This window comes from Ochlerotatus camptorhynchus, unplaced genomic scaffold (genome assembly GCF_037179485.1).
Source record: "Ochlerotatus camptorhynchus isolate MF236.1 unplaced genomic scaffold, CSIRO-AGI_Acam_v1.1 ptg000084l, whole genome shotgun sequence".
Lineage (NCBI taxonomy): Eukaryota > Metazoa > Arthropoda > Insecta > Diptera > Culicidae > Ochlerotatus > Ochlerotatus camptorhynchus.
The window spans coordinates 2,093,918-2,112,922 of record NW_027040574.1 but is presented as its reverse complement, the minus strand read 5'-3'; the positions used below and the strand labels follow the sequence as shown (position 1 = coordinate 2,112,922).

The 19,005-nt window shown below is 41.4% G+C and overlaps 4 protein-coding genes across 5 annotated transcripts in view; 1 reads left to right on the top strand and 3 right to left on the bottom strand.

The window, feature by feature from the left end:
- The window catches only part of LOC135698325 (tRNA-specific adenosine deaminase 2), a 151,409-nt gene that overhangs the window by 51,138 nt on the left and 81,266 nt on the right, over positions 1 to 19,005 (bottom strand). The window lies entirely within an intron of this gene.
- Positions 6,532 to 7,775, bottom strand: LOC135698252 (uncharacterized). The gene is made up of 3 exons (XM_065218143.1): positions 7,435 to 7,775; positions 6,928 to 7,373; positions 6,532 to 6,866 (listed from the first exon to the last, which is right to left on the bottom strand). The coding sequence occupies exons 1-3, from the start codon at positions 7,713 to 7,715 to the stop codon at positions 6,682 to 6,684; spliced, it is 912 nt and encodes a 303-aa protein (XP_065074215.1). The 5' UTR covers positions 7,716 to 7,775; the 3' UTR covers positions 6,532 to 6,681.
- Positions 7,849 to 8,964, top strand: LOC135698320 (uncharacterized). The gene is made up of 3 exons (XM_065218241.1): positions 7,849 to 8,034; positions 8,095 to 8,534; positions 8,590 to 8,964. The coding sequence occupies exons 1-3, from the start codon at positions 7,868 to 7,870 to the stop codon at positions 8,760 to 8,762; spliced, it is 780 nt and encodes a 259-aa protein (XP_065074313.1). The 5' UTR covers positions 7,849 to 7,867; the 3' UTR covers positions 8,763 to 8,964.
- Positions 8,850 to 11,599, bottom strand: LOC135698319 (transmembrane protein 192-like). Of its 2 annotated transcripts, none has more exons than XM_065218238.1 (5): positions 11,306 to 11,599; positions 10,951 to 11,069; positions 10,466 to 10,598; positions 10,122 to 10,401; positions 8,850 to 9,432 (listed from the first exon to the last, which is right to left on the bottom strand). In XM_065218238.1, the coding sequence occupies exons 1-5, from the start codon at positions 11,339 to 11,341 to the stop codon at positions 9,206 to 9,208; spliced, it is 795 nt and encodes a 264-aa protein (XP_065074310.1). In that variant the 5' UTR covers positions 11,342 to 11,599; the 3' UTR covers positions 8,850 to 9,205. The 2 variants fall into 2 exon arrangements, with proteins under 2 accessions (XP_065074310.1, XP_065074311.1); XM_065218239.1 differs by having other exon boundaries at positions 10,951 to 11,123; positions 11,306 to 11,597.

The following is a 19,005-nucleotide window of genomic DNA, read 5'->3' as shown; positions in this document are numbered from 1 at the left end:
TCAATCTGATGACTGTAATATGCTATCAACTTTTACCAATTATTGATGTTCAATACTTCACCATGAATGTCATTGATTGATACATGTTATACTTTTTTGCTGTGTACACATTAAAGTGATGAGCGGTGGTAGAAAGGGCACTAAAAAGAAGCATTACCTCGTTTAAAAACTTGTTTCCAGCAAAAGAAAAAAGCACACTTAACAAACAAAACAAATCCCTTTCAAAAAAGTCTGAGGTTCTGTGAGACTTTCCTATGGATCCGTATTTTTGCAGAATTCAATCAATTCTATAGATCTACGGAAAATTTCGTAGAACCGACATCACTGACTTCCATCTGTTTTATTTTTATTCAACACAGCTGACGCGTTGACAGAACGAGGGAAAAGTAACTAGTGAAAAAATTGCATGAACGAGGGATGCTTCGGTTGCAAAACAATGCTTGGGAATGTGGATGATAGATGGTGCTAGTACGCATGCAAAATACGCTTGACGATATTTTTCGAAGAATTTTCTTTAAAGAGTTATGTCTGTTTGTCTGTGCTTATACCATACAACCGGCCTTAATAATAAAATTGTACTCAGTGTAGTAACACGGATATTATCGAGGGGGCGACACATCTAAGTCTCACTTCTAGATACTCGAAAAATCTAGTACTAGCGAATGAATCTTCGAACAATCTTCTATCATTTTTCGCATTTACTTGCATCGCGAATCAATTTTTTGCAGGAAATCTTCAGAATCGTCATCAATCTGCTTTCTATCTACTCAGCGTGCGCGCAGCTAACCACAGCAAAACAAAATTTTCCTACATCGTAGATAGAGTCGCCCCCCTCGGATATTATAGCAAAAAGTCCAAACCCCTACCTGGCTTGAAAACGTAAACACACAAGAAATTGTCTTGATCATCTCTCGTGTTTGACACCGTGCTGCGAGATCGTTTTCCGTTCGAGACTACACGAAAGGAGGAGAACACCGCCATAGTGGCATCTGGCACAGCAGGTAGAAAAGTTCCGGTACGAGTGCAGAGTGCCGATAAAGGAAACGGGTATCAGTAGACCGAGTGGAAAAAAACAGCCGGCCAAACCACGCTAACCGCCCGTAGGACGAACCTCACGAGACGACGGAAGACGGTCCCACGAACTGGTTGTAGGTCGAGGAAACCAGTGAGATACAAAGGCAGCACGTTGTTGGTCAATTTCGGCAGGCATCAGCGATATAACAATCGCAATACGGACGATAAGAGCCGGTCGGTTCGACTGGAAGACGTGCACACGCGCTGGTCACGAAACGGACTCTTGGTCAGGAACTCAGCGTAGTCGAAGGCACTTTTTCAAATCGGCTTGAACCAGTAACAGTGATCAACCGGTCGCTACATGGACCGCTTGGAAGACGACCCGATGGCAACTGAATTGGAACGAGAAAGAAGCGTCCCGATCCGAGGGTAAGTTTCACGGCACAAGTATTGTCTCTGCCGATATTAATAGAAAGCCTTTTCAGGGCGCTTTATTTTGCCACAGTCTCAAGATTCGGGAAGGACGGCTGACGTCGACGGAATTGGACCACACAACGGTCAAAGACGGAAGTACGACGAGGACCGACTACGGAGCTCCGTGTGACGGCAAGCGATTGGACCGCTCGACGGTCAAAGACGGAGGTGCGACGACGACCAACTACGGAGGCCCGTGTGACGGCTAGTGACCGACAGGACGACGGTCTCAGACGGAAGCGTACGACGACGGCTAGCAACGTACTTTCGTGGGACAACGACGAGTACGTTCCTATATACGTGGTGGGCGGAAGCTTTGCGACGCCGAAGAAAAGAAAAAGGAAGAGCTATGTTATTTAGCAAGCATTAGTCAGGACTAGGAAGAGGAATAAGAGCAGGAGAGAGAGAAAGAGGAGCTAGGAGGGGAGAATATGTGGGCAATGAGAATACACGTTTGTTGACAAGTTATATTCTCATGATTTTGTTTGATTCGTTGGTGCACATTGCCCTAAGTGTTTGTGATTGGTCCGCCCTATGGTAGTTCTGCTCTACCGCTACCGGGGAACTGTAACAAAGTATCACCAAATGAGGCATGAAACATCGAAATACTCTTTTTCAAATATTATTGGAGTCATTTTCTGCAAATGGTTCTTCCACAACAATAATGTTTCGGTTGGCAGTAGGTAAATGGCCAAAATAGTGAATCATATCTTAATTCAGAAAGGTGGTTAACGTACCTAAGCAACGTGACGTATTAGCGCATAAGAATATTCCAGACTTTCAACGAATACAACGTATAAAGAAGACTGGCAACTCTTCCATTTTGTCATACGAAAGCTAAGACATGCAAAATTGCGTCATCTGTCGGTCAAAGGTAAATGCTTCGATCGAATTAGATAGCAACGATTACAACATCAAAAGAAAGGTTTGTGTATTTGCTCATATTTCTATGTGCTGCTTCCACCTTCACCCAAGTGCAGCCAGCACTACTGTATCTGTCACTTGGATTCTGGCAAAGTTGCCAGTCTTCTTGATATTATGTCTTCGATATATTGGAACATTCCAACATCTACGATTCACCACTGATTGAGTGTTATCAAAGCACAGAAAAGAGACGTTGAGACTCGAACAACATTTCTGTACAAAATTGTTTAAAGATTTATATTCGACTTAAGTGTCACCAACGACTTAAGTTCCCCACTTAAAAACCCTCTTTGATAACATGATGGCGCTAGCGCTCCACAGCTTACACTAGATACTAAGTGCAAGTAGCGCCAAGTGGCAATTTTCAACAGATCGTTGAACGGCGATGTTCCCACTTATCTTTAAACAAGTTTCTGACGGAAGTTGGACGTCTGTTCTCTGTGATCATAGTAACCTACAGGAATGAAAACAGTTATAAAGTAGGTTTATGATCGAACAGTGTTTTCCGTGAAATATACATGTACATACATGAATAATAATCAAAGACAATACATCAAGAATACTAGCAACTCTTCCATTTCCTCATACAACCGCTATCACACTGAACGAATTTGACATATTCCTGTTATGTGGAAGTCTAATAAATTTGCGCTATAAGATAATCCATTGAAAATGATATGATTGAAAATGTGTCAGGTAAATTCTATATGAATATCTGATACATTTACAATGCTGATAATTTGGTAACTTTTATATGATCGTCATATGATAAATGAAAATCGATCAAATTATAATAATTAACTGAAATGGATTTGAAACCCATAAGCATAAGCTATACTTTTCACCACAATATAATATATGTGTCATTAATCAATCGAAGTAAAGTTTATGTGAAAATAACATGAAATTTACTTCTTCTTTTGACACATATATTTAATCGATTTCTAAAAATAAATTCGAAAAATAAACATCAGGTAGTGGGAGCTTTCACAGTTGTGCCTTTTTTTTATTGTAGCTGATTTGGGATTCGATCAAGATCTGTTGAGGTGTGATGCTTTCGGTGTCTGTGCTCGATTCCACTGGGCCACGGCTGACTTCAAGATTGAGCTCGTTCAAATAGCATGAAGTAAGAACAGCTCTCCCGACATGGAATGTAGTGCAACTTTATGCTCGTTTTGCTAGAGTGAAGACAAATAGCACTGACAAATTTATGTTCCGTATCGGTGGTGTGGTTTGTTCAAATCTTTCCTAATGCACCTGTGTGCAATAAATCAACGACTAAATTATATGATTTGATAGAACTGGCTCATGAAGTTCAAATACTACTTAGTAAATATTACAGTAGAATAATTTTTTTTTTCAATCTCAATACATTTTTTTCTGGAACCAATTATCATATGAAACAATAACAAACAAAGATTATTCAATACAGTATCATTGTTGTTAGTAGTATTTAGTTCAACTAATCATTTTAATTAGTGTACGTTAACATCGTTGAAAATTGTTTCAATAATTTATAAAGAACAATCATGTAAGATGTATTTTATTGGGAGCGATATTCATCCCAGAAAAAACATGCAAAAACAAATGCTTGCTGTTGGATTTCTTAAAAGGCATTTCTATATGACTATTTAATGATTGGGATAGATCTGTTTACAATCTTTAAACGTCAAAAATCAAAGCAAGCTATTACAATGAGATATACATGTTTTCCTATACTGCAAAGTTAAATGACAGTCCAATAGTTTCTACATGTCTATTTACACGCGACATATCAACAAACGTCAAAAATCAGTAAAAGCAACTCCAATAAAATATACATGATTATCTTATAAGATATATATTTTAGTGAGCAATATTCATCATGAAAACAGGTATATTTTACTGAATTTTCTCATAGTGCAAACTTATATGATTTTCCATTAGTTTCTAGATGTCTGTTCCCACCCATGACATATCAACAGTTTTTCACCATGAAATATATCAGACAATATTCATATACTTCTTACCTTCGCTAACCACGTTCGAAGCAAAGTATTATCAAGTACTAAGTATGTGAAATTACGATAGAAATCATTCCATATCGCAGTCATAGTTTTTAAGTGATAATCCAATGGAATCTATCAATCATCACATAGAATGAATAAATCTGCTGACATTGCTATGTTATAAGATGGATCCAATAAACGGTACATGTCGATTTGTTTCAGTGCAGAGAGGCACAATCGCGTGATCTGCCGCGATAAGGCAAATGCTTCGAACGAATTTAATAACAAAGATAACAACCTTCGCTGGAGCGTAGCGCTACTGTATCTGCTTGGATTTTGGCAAAGTTGCCAGTTGCCGGTTTCAGGCAAGGGACCTCAATAAAGCCAATGTGGTTAAGCTGGGTTTAGACTTGCGTCAATTGATCAAGTCAGTTCTCGGAACGAGTGTATTGTCGAACGACATGGTCTACGATTCAAGATTGGTTTCTGTAATGATATGTATCACGATCTTCATCGAAATGTAAGTATTATTGACAATAATCATAACAATCAACTCGTATATACATTGAAATACATAAATAAAAGGGAAGGGCACCCGATTGAAGCGATTTGGACGGGGAGAGTGGGAATGCCAACTCCCTGTTGATAACATTTCGTGGATAAAGGGCGGGCTCTTCTCCCCACTCATTGGGGCATCTTCCTGTTTAGGGGCTTGTCTTTTTGACCAATTGGTTGATCAAGTTGCTGGAAGGAGATTCTTTTGTTCCGTAGATGCGTATAGGCGACTTTGCCTATCGATTTACCCATACCGTTTTTGGCCCTTCATACAGCGACATGTTGAGGACAATCAGAGGTTATTTAGCTTGATCAAGACAAACAGAGAAGAGAGCCCACTGCTGTCGGACTTAGTTTCCGTGCTACAATGGGTGGTAAACCACTATCATGCATCATGAATGCGTCAATTGATCAAGTCAGTTGAATTCAACTGACTTGAACGCGAATTGAACGTGTAAACCATGCCATTCAACCGAGGGGGGCGACACATCTAAATCTCAAGTCTAGATGCTTAACAATTCTCCAACTAGCTAATCAATCTTCGAAAAATATTCTTTCATTTCTCGCATCTACTTGCATCGTGCATCATCTTTTTGCAGGAAATCTTCAGAATCGTCGTCAATCTTCTTTCTATCTACTCAGCGTGCACGCAGCTAGCCATAGCAAAAGCACAATCTTTCCTGCATCGTAGATAGAGTCGTCCCCCTCGCATTCAACTGACTTGATCAACTCACTTGAATTGAAAAAAAATTAAACCAGGCTCAACTTTTCAAGCCAATTGAATTCAACTGAGTTGATCATTTGACTTTCCTAGTCTAAACCCAGCTTTAGATTCGATTAGATTGTTCCATCCTAGGCAATTGCAGAATATAAATCAAGGTAAATTAATACTGGAAAGAAGTGGGATGCAAACTCCAGGTGAAATCCGTGCATATTCTAAGGAGATTTTGATCAAGGTTATGAGTAGAAACACCAGAAAAGTTTCTTAGGAGAATTTCGTTTGAAGCCCTGAAGAATTTCTAGAAATGTTTGAGAACAGTTCCTGTGGAACTGTGAGGAGAATTCAAAGAGAATTTGAGGATAATTCGAACGAACTAGTTATGAGAATTTCAAGAGAATTCTGACATAAATTCAAGGGAATTCTGTCAACAATTTCAAGGGTATCTGAATTTGGCGACAGTACCAATTCAATTCTTTTTCCATTGATTTGTTCTCCGTCGATCTTGTTTTCCGTGCTGAGCACCAATGCTACCGACGCCAGGGAGGCAGCCCCACATCTGGACCCTACCGATCCACACATTAACTCATGAACCGGGAACCAACGGCTTTACTTCCCTTCCGAAGGAATGTGTGATCATAGATGTTATGCCTCAGAACATCCCGGCGGCGCCGACTGGGATTGATCCCAGGCCTGCTGGGGTGAGAGGTAATCACGCTTACCAATACACCACCGGCGCCGCTCAATTCAATTCTAAGGAGATTTGAAATTCTCAGAATAGTTCCAAGGGTTAAGTTTGCAAGGATAGAAAATTACAAATCCAAGGTTTAGAGGTTAGAACATTTTCATTTTGTCACAGTGATGCATTAACCAAAACATTATATTTTTATTTGATAACACTAAAAAAAAAGACACTGATCGCAAATCTCAAATGTACGACCCCAATAATACATAATACAAAATATTTTGTAAACGCAACAGAGGATTGAACGACAATGACCGAATAACTCAATCCAATGCACCCAGGGTGGCAGCTTCGTGCTTCAGCTTCAGATAGGCAACGCGCAGAATTTTAACCTGTTCCGCCTGCCGTTTCAGTCGCTGATTAACGGGAATGTCGTCCAGATTCGAGAGCGTTTGGTTCGGGGTTTCCTCCTCCTCCTGATGCGGTAGCGTCGATCTGATCAGTCTCACTGAAAGGCAATCGGAGTCGTTCGTTGATTCAATTTGTTACATCTTGAAATAGGAACTTACTAATGGCCGGAAGGTAGAAGCAACCCAAAGTGGTCGTTTCCAGTCCGCAGAAGATCACTATGAACAACTGTGGGGAAATTGTCCGCAGTTCGAAGCGATCTTCGTCGTTATCGATCACACCGCAGATGTTCGGTCCGTGTTCATGGGCCATGAACAAGGTTTGCACGTAGTTCTGCACAGCCAGCAGGACCATATTCCAAATGGAGACAATCTGTAGAGGTGCCTTCCGGTAGCAAGTCATGTCCCGGTAGAGGTTGTAGTTCTGGTTAATTAGCCTTTGGCAGGCAGGTTTGATCATCTCATGCTGAATGTAGGTCGCGATCCAGTAGCCAGCTCGAAGGTAAACCATTATGAAGTACAGATGGCAGGCATGATCCTGGCTGGGTGGAGCAAGGGTAAGGACTAGCCCGGTGAAGAAGATCGCAGCCGAAGCGAACCAGTGAATGCTAGAAAAAAAGCTAGTTAGACGATCGTTCGTTTGTGTTTCCTTCGGAAACAGATCCTAACCTGAAAATCGTGACCATCAACCCGGCTCGGAAATGTCCACTTCCGACGGCTTCCGAATCGGACAGGACACTGGATTGCCGTGGAAGGGATGAATCGTTCGATTTGGATCCCTCCGGGATCGGAGAGATGTTTCTCGGCGCTTGGCAGATCGGTTTCAGGCGGAGCTTCGGTGAGGATTTATCGCGGGACGGTGGCGGGGAGTGCTCGTGGGTCCAGGTGGCTTTGTCGCACTTTTCTACCACTTCTTCGGGCTGCTGAGCATCGGAAGCCGGGAGATCCATGTCGCCAGTCTGTCACACAGAAACTGATGTGACACTGATCTGATCGATCTTTGTTTTCGATTCTATTGTGATCACAGAATTATACCAGCTTTTGTTCAGCCAATCTGCTTTTGACAGTTTGATAGTTCGCTGAAATCGATCATATCCAAAGAATGGATACTACTTGGGAAAATCTATTAGATCAAGCTACTGACATTGGAAATTCGGTAAATGTCGGAACACCTCATGGTTCTTCTAACAACCCATCGATCGTGTCGGTTTTATCGCATGATCATGTTCAGTGCACCTTTCGGCCTTGGACGATGATCGCCTTGTTCAGGTTAGTGATCACTGCTAAGGCAGTACAAATGATGGCGGGACCTGATCAGTTTTTTTTCAGTCTGCATTGGATCGCATCCTGGGTGCTCTTCACCGTCGGGGTTGTTATGATCTTGAAACCCTTGAGCGCCGATAGCCCTTGCCAGGTCTTCTACGTGTTGGTATACCTCCGGGCTGGTTTCTGGTTCGGAACGTACATGCTCAACGAGAAAATTAAAGATCCCTGTAGAAAGTTGATCGATAACAACTACCTACTGTATCGGAACATGACTTCCTACCGGAAGGCCCCTCTGCAGATCGTTTCCTTCTGGAACACGGCGCTGATCGCGGTCAACGGCTACGCTAAAGATCTCTTCGAGCAAAACGGGATGGAAAGTTCCGGCAATTGTCAACCGATTGATCACGACCTGGTGAAGGCTTTGAACTCTCCTCAGTTGATGATCGTGATCTTCTGCGGGATCGAAAGCATCGCCTTAAGCTGTTTCTATGTAGTAGCCATGGGTAAGCAGAAATCGACTAGAGGTTTCACTTGATTCAAACATGGTTTATTTTACAGTTCGATTAGTTGGAACACTGCGCATCTCTTCGCAGCAGTACGTACTGCTTCGGAACGACCTATCCTTGGATCAGATATTGAAACAGCAGGCAGAACAAATTAAGCTACTTCAAAGGGAATCCGAGAGACTGGAAAAGCAAGCTGCGGAAATTGGGGTTTCAGCGGATGATTGAATTCTTCTAAATCAATTTAATTAATTAATCAGTGTATGCATGCGTACGGATATGTTGTTTAGATAATTACACACACACATATTTAACTTACTCTATTTACATAATGCATTCTACTATTTATTGTTCGAAAACAAAACAACGATTTCCTCTCCCTCCAGATACTAAACTGTGTAAAATGTTATCCGAGCTCTTCAAACCAAAATCCAAAATCTTCCCCTTGAGGTTCCCCCATTCCAACCTCAACATTTTTCATCCGTACATTGAACTTTCCCAAACAATCGTAAACGCCTAACTACAACCTTAACAAACGATCAGTCCAATTTGGTTTCATTTCCCTCCCGGAAAGGCAAAAAAACGAGGGAGAAAACAAAATTTCGTCTGCATGGAAAAGCTCAAGAGTAAAATCGATCTTACCTTACACACACAGAGGGCCGCCGAACGCCCTATGCCGGGTACGTTACCGTCCGCACCTGGGCGTTCATTTGCATGATCTTCTGGTTCAGCTTGAGGTTGTGGTCCTTCAGGTAGTTGATCAGGTCGGCTTGCTTTTCGAGCAGTTCAGCCGTGCTGAGGCCACGTTGGGTCAGCCCGAGGGAACCGCTGCTGTGACCTCGGCTTCCCTCCAGGGCATCCGGCGGCGGCGCCATCCGGTTGAAGCGGACTACTTTGGCTGCAATGTGAAAGACGGGAGGAGATTTGTTGCGATTAATCCGTGTGGGAGTGGTTCAGTGTCAGTGAAATCTTCAAATTCAGAGCTGCCCATAAAACACGTGGCCTCTAAATTAACCACCAAGCCCATTAATAGTCCGATAAGGGTGAAATTTGGTTCCTTTGTTATTCGTTCTATAATAGAGCTGCAGTTAGGTCGTAACAGCTTAGGACACTATGACTTCCCCCTGATGATTTCTAGCAATTCAAGGCACGCCTATACAAACCAAGATATCACCCTGGTAGGGGAAGTCTTCCCCTACTCGATGGTTACGCGAGAGCCATGACTTTCGAGGAATCATCGAAAGAATCCTTTGTTTACAAAAGCTGTTATGCCCTAATTCCAGCTCTATCTAGTATTTTCCGATGTCGTGGATTTATTATCTGTTGATTGGTTACCGTGTGAAGCTGTGTGGATTACAAGGATCGAATCTGTACAATGGAAATTTTTCCGGCACACACAAACTACTGAAATGTATATTACTTAGAGTTGAACCCTAGCCTAACCAGCGAAGGTGTGGGTTAAAAAGTTGACCATGCTGGTGACTTTACACGTTGGAAACGACCTTGACTTTCCCAAATGGAATAGACTTAGAAAAAGCGCACCAAGTACCCCAAGTTAAGGGCAACGGTAATCGCCAAAACACTTACCAATATAAGAACCATGGACGAAGCAAAACACCAACGTCTCCAGCGAGCTGAACATCGTAATGTAGACAATCGGCGACAGGAAGCCCACCACGACGCACTTCTCGGCAAAGCTATCGCCATAGTAGTGCTGAATCAGCGTCTGGATCGCTAGCAGGAACGTATTCCACAACGATACGATCTGCAGCGGGACGGCCTTGTGCTGAGCGGTGGACCGATGGAAGTCGTGGTACCCATCAAGACGGAGCTTCTCGTGATGGTTCTTGACAATGTTGTCAAAGAGCTGGAAGGTGGTTTGGGAGAAATGTACAATTTGCGATCACAGATTTACAAGCGAGCACACTTACGTAGGTGATCAACCAGAAGGCGGCTCTCAGGTATAGCATAATGAAGTACGCTTCACAGCGTTGACTGTCCTCCCATGTGGCGGCCAAGATGATTCCCGCCAGCGAAATGCAGCTCGACACCACCAAGTGAAAGCTGCAGGGCAAACGGATAACATTATTAATTTAAGCTGAATAAACTGACTGGGCTTCATCGATGCATAATCACTCGACGTTCATCTGTGGTTTTGCAAAATAAATCCAAACTGCCTGACTCATCAATTCCTAACATAATCATTCTACCAGTATTTATCAGTAGTTTATTATAAATAAATGCCTAACGTTACATCAATAACAAACCGCACGAGATATGAAGTCGACTCGGAGGCTTACAGTTTTTTCCTTTCCCTAGGCCAAGATAAGGAAAATTAAAACCACAGCGAAACGCAAATCGATGACCTAACGCTCATGAAATCCCTAGAAAGTCCCAGTCTGGCTCAACTAATTACCTGAACGCCGGCACGGTTCGCAGCGGCCGGAAGCCATCATCGTCTTCGGTGGCCAGAATCGGGTCCAGCATCGTGTTACTGTCGTCCATCCTTGTTGAATCCTCGAAAAATCGACCTCCCTACAAAAGCACACAATCAAACGCAGAAAAGGAAAAATCAACAAAATAAGAACACTGAAATGGAAGAATCGAAATTTCAAAATGACTCATCAGTCGCAATTTGCCTCGACGACGAAGATCGACTAAGCCTGAGAACGAGTTTACAACATAAAAAATGTCTTGCTCTATTATTTGGTATTCGAAAATAGCCCACTATTTCCAGGAACAAGTTCCGGAGAAAACCCCCGAAAACCTACCGTGTTCGAGCCGAAGTTTCTGATCAGACTGACCATAATCTGCTGCTGCGAGACGGGAGCGGCCTCAGCGTTTTCTTTCTCTCAATCTCCTCAAAAACAAAACACTGCTCTTCTATAGTTGCTTCACTGCTAATGTTGTATTAGTGGGTATTATTTTCAGGGAAAACGGAATAGCACTTTCACGACTTCTATGCTCCACTATTCTAAGTTCCAAGTCGTACACACCAATATGCGAACAAATTCTAGTCCAGCTCCAGCTGGAATGGGAAACTGATACTAGCGAGCAGCGACCGCGAGCAAAACCGAGTTGATAAAGTGCCAGAACCGCGGAATCGCCATTAAACGTCACAACATTGAACACAACAAAAATGTGCACACGGCCAATGAGAACGACCCTAATTTGAGTTCAGTTTACTCCTAATCGCAAAAAGTGTAGGAACACAGGAAAATTTTACTCAGTTTTGAATAGACTAAGTGAATTCAATCTTTTCATTTCTCATATTCGGAATTTTTTTTCCTGGACAAACCTGGAAAAATATGAGGCAAATTTACTCATCGCTGAGTCATGCACTTTTTGCAATTCATAAGTAGACTAAACTCAAATTTGGGTCATTACCATTGGCCGTGAACATAACAAAGGCTTCGTGATCATCATGGTTGAATGCGACTAAAGCCAACTCTCTTCTCTCCTTTATATTCTTAAACAAAAATAATCGCAAATACCATGTAGGGGATAATGGGATAATGGAATGGTACCAATTTCATGTTTTGTTTAAGAATTTTGGTTTTTATCTCATTTATTACATTTTATAAATGTTCGCATTCCAGGCATATTTTAAAGAACTTAATTTTAAGCAAATATACTCAAATGCATGAAAAATTGATAGGTACCTACTATTAAAAGAAAAACATAAAATGCACCGATGATAAAGCTATAGCTACTATAGTACGTAGTACCAGTGTTGGTACCAGTATCCGTGACGCTCATCCACCCTATATGTTTTGATGAGCAGAGAGAGGGCAGAGCGAACAGCTGAGACACGCTCTCTTCTTTGATGAAAAAGAAAACACAAAACAATCGAGGATGAATATTTCAAAGTCGATGATGATGACAGGGTGCAAGCCGGCGCCGATGGTGTGATGGCGTGACTGCTTTATCACCCCAATGGGTCTGGGTTCAATCCCAGCCAAGGTCGGTGCGATTTTTATGATGCATATGTATAGCCATAGAGGTAACTCTAAGACCAGAAGATCCCGAAGAAATGTGCTCAACTTTTTGGCTCAGCTCTGGTACTATCATAGAGGTTGGTATAGCCGTTGGTCCCGGCCCATGTGTGTTTAAATGGGTGCGATATCGTACGCAAGTGTGGAAGCTGCCTTCCTGCACATTCGATTGCCAGATTGCGGAACAGAGACCGCCGTTAAATAAAGGAATGAAGAAGGACTAAAAAATACTCGTGCGCGTAGAATGGACAATGGATCACGGAATGGATTCGATGTGCGGGGGGTCTACGGGTACGACAACTGTACTCAGAGTTAATATATTTGCAGTGAGTAAATTTGAGTTACTCATATTTACTCAAAAACAAACAAAGTAGTCTAATATTTTTCATCAAATAATGTTCAAACAATCCCCGTCTGTTCAGTTTTCATTCTTTAAAACAAGACCAACAATTGAAATGGCCTTAAAGGCCCAAGCGCAATGACAGCGGAAGCGGAAAAGCCCGATCTGAGTAAGCCTACTTGTCGGATTTGAAAACTAGTTAGAATCAAATCGACTTCGGTTAGGCATCTTGATGTCATTTGTGACAACTGTCAAACTTTCCGTTTCCGTTCCGCTTCCGCCCATATTGCGCTTGGGCCTTAACTCCATTTTGTAAGCAAACCTTGTAAGACCATTTTCTCGCAAACCGAAGTCCGCAAAGGCAAACCAACCTAATGAACAGGTAGGGGAAATTCTCCTCTACCCGATTGTGGTTGCGAATGAAGGTTTCGGTTCGCGAGAAAATGGCCTTACTAGGTTTGTTTACAAAATGGAGTTAAGGCCATTTCAATTATTGGTCTTGAAAAGATCCAAGTTAGATGGCTCTTATCCAGGCCAGGGGATGTTTAGGTTTCTTTTGCTTCGGATCAGAAAGTGGTTCCACTTGTCATTTGCGAACACTAGCGCACCTAGCGGTAGAAGGCATCTTCTGTCTGCAGTTCAGATAGGCAGCATGCTATGATAGTGTGAGTGCACGTAGAAAGCCCGTGTGGAACGCTACCACAACACATCGCATGTTGAGCAGAAAAACGAACCATTTTTGATTCACCGATTTGTTTGCAGTTCCCCTTCTGTTTTGTGATGGCTGACTAAAGTGTAATGTCTTTGAAGTTCTTAATGATGTGGTGGTGTTAGTGTTTCCATATTCCAGCCATTTCTAACTATCCGGGAATCTTAAAATAGCTGAAGATTCTTCCCGGGAATCGGGAAATATTTTCGATAGTTATTTATTAAAACTTGAACTTCGTCAGGATCTCGCCCGGAAGATTTTTCCGACAATTTCTGGAAGTTTCTTCCAACTTCCCCGTTGAAGATTTCGACCAGCTTCTTCGGAAGGATTCTCATGATTTCTCTGGGAGGTTTCGTCTGACTTTGCACGAAAGTTTCTTCCAACATCTCCTGGAAGTTTTTTAAAACTTGCCCTGGAAGAATCTTCCACCTTCTCCCGCAAATTTCGTCATTTGTTCAACGGAAGTTTCATCATCTTTTCGTTCCAACAGTACAATCAGATTACAATCAGAAGTCCTATCGCTAGAAGTGGAAACTATTTCCCATTTCATCCGGACTTCCCACGGAAAACTTTTCTGAATTATTCTGAAAGTTTCATCCGGCTGCCTAAATTTGCATGGAAGTCTCTTCTAACTTCACCCGGGAATTTCTCACAGATTGTGTCAGAAGCGTCTGCCGGTTTCGTTTGGAAGAATCTTCGCCAGGAAGCTTTCCTGACCTCGCACTAAAGATTCGTCAAACTTTCTCCGGAAATTGCTATCAATTTTCCCCAAAAGCTGTGTGGTCATTTTTAAAATAAAATATGTTGAACATGGTTTTCGTACAAAAAAAAAACTGCTTCTCGGGAAGTCAAACTAGTTTACTGGGAATCGTGGAATGATAATTCTGGTAAATTGCCCGGGCAGGAAACACTAGATGGTGTGATTTCAAGACTTAGGAAGAAAGAATTTGGACAAATGTTTTCAGAAGATTAATTTAGCTCATGAAAATTAATACTCAATCTCACAAAATCGGTCAAGGAGGTTTCATATTCTGTTGCACTACATGCCTGGAATGAGGAAACTCATCATTAATAATTACGGTCTATCGTGATAAGCAACATTTTATTTACCAGCATTCATTAAGGAAGAGGGATTTAAATCTCCGAGAATATTTAGCTGGAAAATGTCAGAGTTAGGGTCAACTCTCTCCAGAAGCGTTCGTTGTTTTCCCTGATACTCCTGCAAAAAGACATCAATAGACAAGAGTTGAAGAAGGTTGAACAGGAACAGGTTGAATTTTCATCGTCTGGTGTTGTTGTGTTGATCGATATTTAGCACAAAAGGAGCATTGTTGAATGCGGTATTTTATTTAACTGTTCATCTCAGGTCAAAATAGGTTAATTCTGGCCAACTTCATAGTTGATTCTATTCTGAAACTTATATGAAGTTTGTCAATGAGCGATCGTCGAAGGGATGTAGGAACCACCACATACCATGTTTTCATACTGGGATTGTCCAGAATCTACCTTTGGATTGACTGGATTATTTAGAATCCCCCCATGGACAGTCATGAATCCCCCTCAATATTAAGTGAAATTCTTCCTGTGATTGTTCGGAATCCTCCCTGGGATAGTTCATATTCCTTTTTTTGGTTTTTCCGAAGTTACCTTTGATATTGTTGGGAAACCGAACTGGGATTGTCTGAAATTCCCCCTAGGCTTGTTCGGAATCTCTACTGAGACTGCCATATATCCCCTTTGCGATTGACTGGAACCTTCATAGAGATTGTACAAAATCCTCCTGTAATAGAACGTCATCGGCATGGCAGTAAATCAAGACAGCTCTGACTGTTCCGTAAGGTCATAATAAAAATCTTCCATCGATTTTGAGGGGGCAGCTTGTAGTTCCTTTCATACACGTGCAATTGCCCTTTCATTGCTGAAAGATCTTCCCAGTAAAGCATTGCAAGCGCACCGTTTAAAATGTTGTTGCTTTGCTTTGCTTGACAGTATCGGTTGCTATGTGTATTTTATGTTGAGCAACGCGAGTTACTCAGAGTTACTCAAAATGAACTCCGATTTTACTCATGATCAAATGCCGTCTTGCCCCAAGTCACAGAACAGAAGGGGTAGTGCAAACAAATCGGTGAATCAAAAAGTGTTTCGTTTTTCTGCTCAACAAGCGATGTGTTGTGGTAGCATTCCACACGGGCTTTCTATGTGCACTCACACTATCATAGCATTCTGCCTATCGTAACTACAGGCAGAAGATGCCTTCTACCGCTAGGTGCGCTAGTGTTCGCAAATGACAAGTGGAGCCACTTTATGATCCGAAGTTCCACACCTGTGCCCAAGTGCCGATGTGCGGTATAAGAGGTGAGGAGAAAGGAAACTAGTGGACTCTTTCATTCTGACGGTGTTCTTATGCAACAGCAGACGTGACGTCACGTCTGTTGCTGCATAAGAAGACGCGAGAACGAAAGAGTCCACTAGTTTCCTTTCTCCTCACCTCTTATACCGCACATCGCCCAAGTGCGGGGTATTGAAAAGTTTCAGAGATATACGAGTATACACGTTAACTTAAAAGTAACCATTAATGGGTAAAAATACCCATTTTGAAGAAAAGAGTCTTAACTCATTAAATGAGTTTTTTTTACGAATTAATGAGTATCTGTTACCCATTAATGAGTAACTGTTACTTATTAACGGGAAACAGATACGCATTAATGGGTTAACAAATTTACTAACTAATGAGTTGAGCCACTTTTCTTCGCAATGGGTCTTCTGACGTAGGACTACGTCTGTGATTTCTATATGGGGATGTACTTTGTGAAAAACGAAAATGGAACATGTAACGAAATTATGATAGATTTTAAACGTTAATAACTCAGCTTCCCCTGGACTAATTTCAATAATTTTATCATCAATCGATCAGAAATATTTCTACGCATCCATAGCAATTATTATGTAGTTAGTTAAATATATGAGCTTTGAGGACAATCGTTTAAACGTGTGCACGAAAAAAGAAGATGCCCCACGTTGGGCGCCAATGTTGCAAAACGACCTCAGCATGTATGAAAGCTTTGGTCGAACCGGCCAACGAACAATGATCACCTCAACAATACCATAGTTTTCATCGTACAATCTTTATTCTCCTGTCATTTAACTTCCTTAACTCCAAGACCCTTAAGCTGGGTTTAGATTAGGCAAGTCAAATGATCAACTCAGTTGAATACAATTGGCTTGAAAAGTTGAGCCTGGTTCAACTTTTTTCAATTCAAGTGATTTGATCAAGTCAGTTGAATGGCATGGTTTACACGTTCAATTCGTGTTCAAGTCAATTAACCACTTCATTCGAGCAGATAAAATGACGTTTACTACCACTCGAACTTTGAAATGAAACATTATTTTGAGATTTTTTCTTCTAGAACCTTGAGAAAAGTAGCCAAAATTTGTGCGTTTCATAAAAAAATATAAATTATTTGGTCCAGTTTTGTGAAATCGCTGGTAGAAAGTCACGCCAAAACTGCTTGCCAAAGTGGTCAATTGACTTGCCCTGTCTAAACCCAGCTTTACTTGACGCATCTGCGTCTCCTAAATCTCACTAGCTTCTTCTTTCCTCTCTCTTTCCACATTCCCCGCAAAACACCAAATCCATTAGTCGGACGAACGAGAACGAACACCATCCGGGTGAGACAGAGGCCAAATAAGGCGCATCAGCTCCCACACGCCGCGAATCGAGAGAGCCATAAGTGCCAAGCAAGAGTCTTCAACACAGGAGGCTTTTGTTTTTACAGCCTCAAATTAACCGGTGGATCACAGACGGCGTGGATCAGTCTATCGCCAGGCCAGGGTAAGGCCGACAACATAGTAGAAGCGATTCGAAGCGATTCGATTCGTTGGCAATAAGCGGAGCGCTTGCGTGAAAGCACCCTCTATGAGCGTTCTATGGGAATCGCCCAAACCAGCCATAGTGAAAGCGATGCGAAGAGGTGTAAAGCGTTCAGCAAAGCGACAGAGCTGTTCGTGTTGTGTTTTGACGCCTTTGAACGCAAGTGGACTGATTCTAGTGAGGAAAAATGGACACCGAAATCGATTCGGAAAATTTTGCACTGCGCGCGCGACTGTAATGTTTTAAAAAACGCTTTCACTATGTCATAGGTTGCTTCGCTTGCCGCTGCATTTCGCTTTGCCAATTGCTATCGCATCGAATCGCTTCGAATCGCTTCTACTATGTTGTCGGGCCTAAGGCGTCCGCATCGGTGGAAGCATCCACAATATGCGGACCGAACGAAGGCTCGGGTGCAGAGGCTAAGCAGCAAACGACGTGATTATTGTGCGTTGGCCGGTTCGACCAAAGCTTTCATACCTGCTGAGGACGTTTTGCAACACAATGCTTCTCACTGTTGATTTTCTACAAGAAACTATTGAAAAAGTGATAAATGTCAAGTATTGTCCAAAAGCATCCAAATAACTAACAAATCCACCAATTACGTACATGCATATGCTGCTTCCTCAACACTGTCATCAGAGAGTCGTTAGTAGAAAGAAGTCGAAGCGGCATTCGCCTCCGAAATTTGGGCGTGTGCGAATAGGGAGCATGCAATCATAGAGGTAACTGAGCAATTCTCTACAGATTGACGAATTTTTTAATTTTTTTTTTAATTTGTCGGCTCCGATTTTGATGAAAATTTGCACAGTTGTTTTTTTTTTTTAGTAAAGCTGCCAATTTGTGTTATCAGTTCTTCAAATTGTATCACGACTACTTTTCTAACAGGGCCTGTGTAAAAATAGTACTAATGAGTTAAAAAATTTATATTGCTGAAACGCTTTGTTCGATTAATTTTGTGTCTTGAGCAAAGTTGTAGATATTATTTTGGCAATAATGTTAAAAATATACACTGTAAAAAAATTCGTTTGTTTCAATAAAAAAAAAAAAAATTTCTTATTAAAAAAAATAATTTCTCAAAAAGTACATTTTTAGTAGTAGTGAACACCAAAAACATCTGTCTGTACCTAATGTAGAAATTATACCTATCGATCTGATACTTAAATGAGTTTGAATGGTGAAAACAAGCAGTTGATCACAAAGATTGCTTTTTACCGCATACATCTTAAAAAGTTATCATAGGAAATAAGTGTAACACCATTTGGTTAAAAGGTAAGCATAACCTTCAGTTGTATTTCAATGAAATCATTTTTAAAGATTATTATTTTTAATTTTTTTAATACAGGAAGCAACATGAGTGAACTAGCATGTTTTTTTTTTCAGTTCGTTTATTTGGCAGGCTCAAACGTTATAAAAATAACTTAGCGGAGCCGAGTAACATAGAATACCAATTTTGGTACTCAAAATACAAAAAAAAATATATATATATATATACAAACATATTTTATCATATGATTTTTCTTGGTGGCGATCGAAGCGGTGACAAAGTGGTCTTCTCC

Bases quoted from the DNA above. Each gene is read 5' to 3' on its own strand.
- LOC135698252 (XM_065218143.1), bottom strand. From the start codon at position 7,715: ATGGATCTCCCGGCTTCCGATGCTCAGCAGCCCGAAGAAGTGGTAGAA. The intron at 7,374-7,434 runs GTTAGGATCTGT...CTTTTTTTCTAG, and splicing joins TTGATGGTCACGATTTTCAG to CATTCACTGGTTCGCTTCGG. The intron at 6,867-6,927 runs GTAAGTTCCTAT...ATTGCCTTTCAG, and splicing joins CTTCTACCTTCCGGCCATTA to TGAGACTGATCAGATCGACG.
- LOC135698320 (XM_065218241.1), top strand. From the start codon at position 7,868: ATGGATACTACTTGGGAAAATCTATTAGATCAAGCTACTGACATTGGA. The intron at 8,035-8,094 runs GTTAGTGATCAC...GTTTTTTTTCAG, and splicing joins ACGATGATCGCCTTGTTCAG to TCTGCATTGGATCGCATCCT. The intron at 8,535-8,589 runs GTAAGCAGAAAT...TTTATTTTACAG, and splicing joins TTTCTATGTAGTAGCCATGG to TTCGATTAGTTGGAACACTG.
- LOC135698319 (XM_065218238.1), bottom strand. From the start codon at position 11,341: ATGGTCAGTCTGATCAGAAACTTCGGCTCGAACACG. The intron at 10,599-10,950 runs GTAATTAGTTGA...TTTGCCCTGCAG, and splicing joins CGAACCGTGCCGGCGTTCAG to CTTTCACTTGGTGGTGTCGA. The intron at 10,402-10,465 runs GTAAGTGTGCTC...ACCACCTTCCAG, and splicing joins CCTTCTGGTTGATCACCTAC to CTCTTTGACAACATTGTCAA.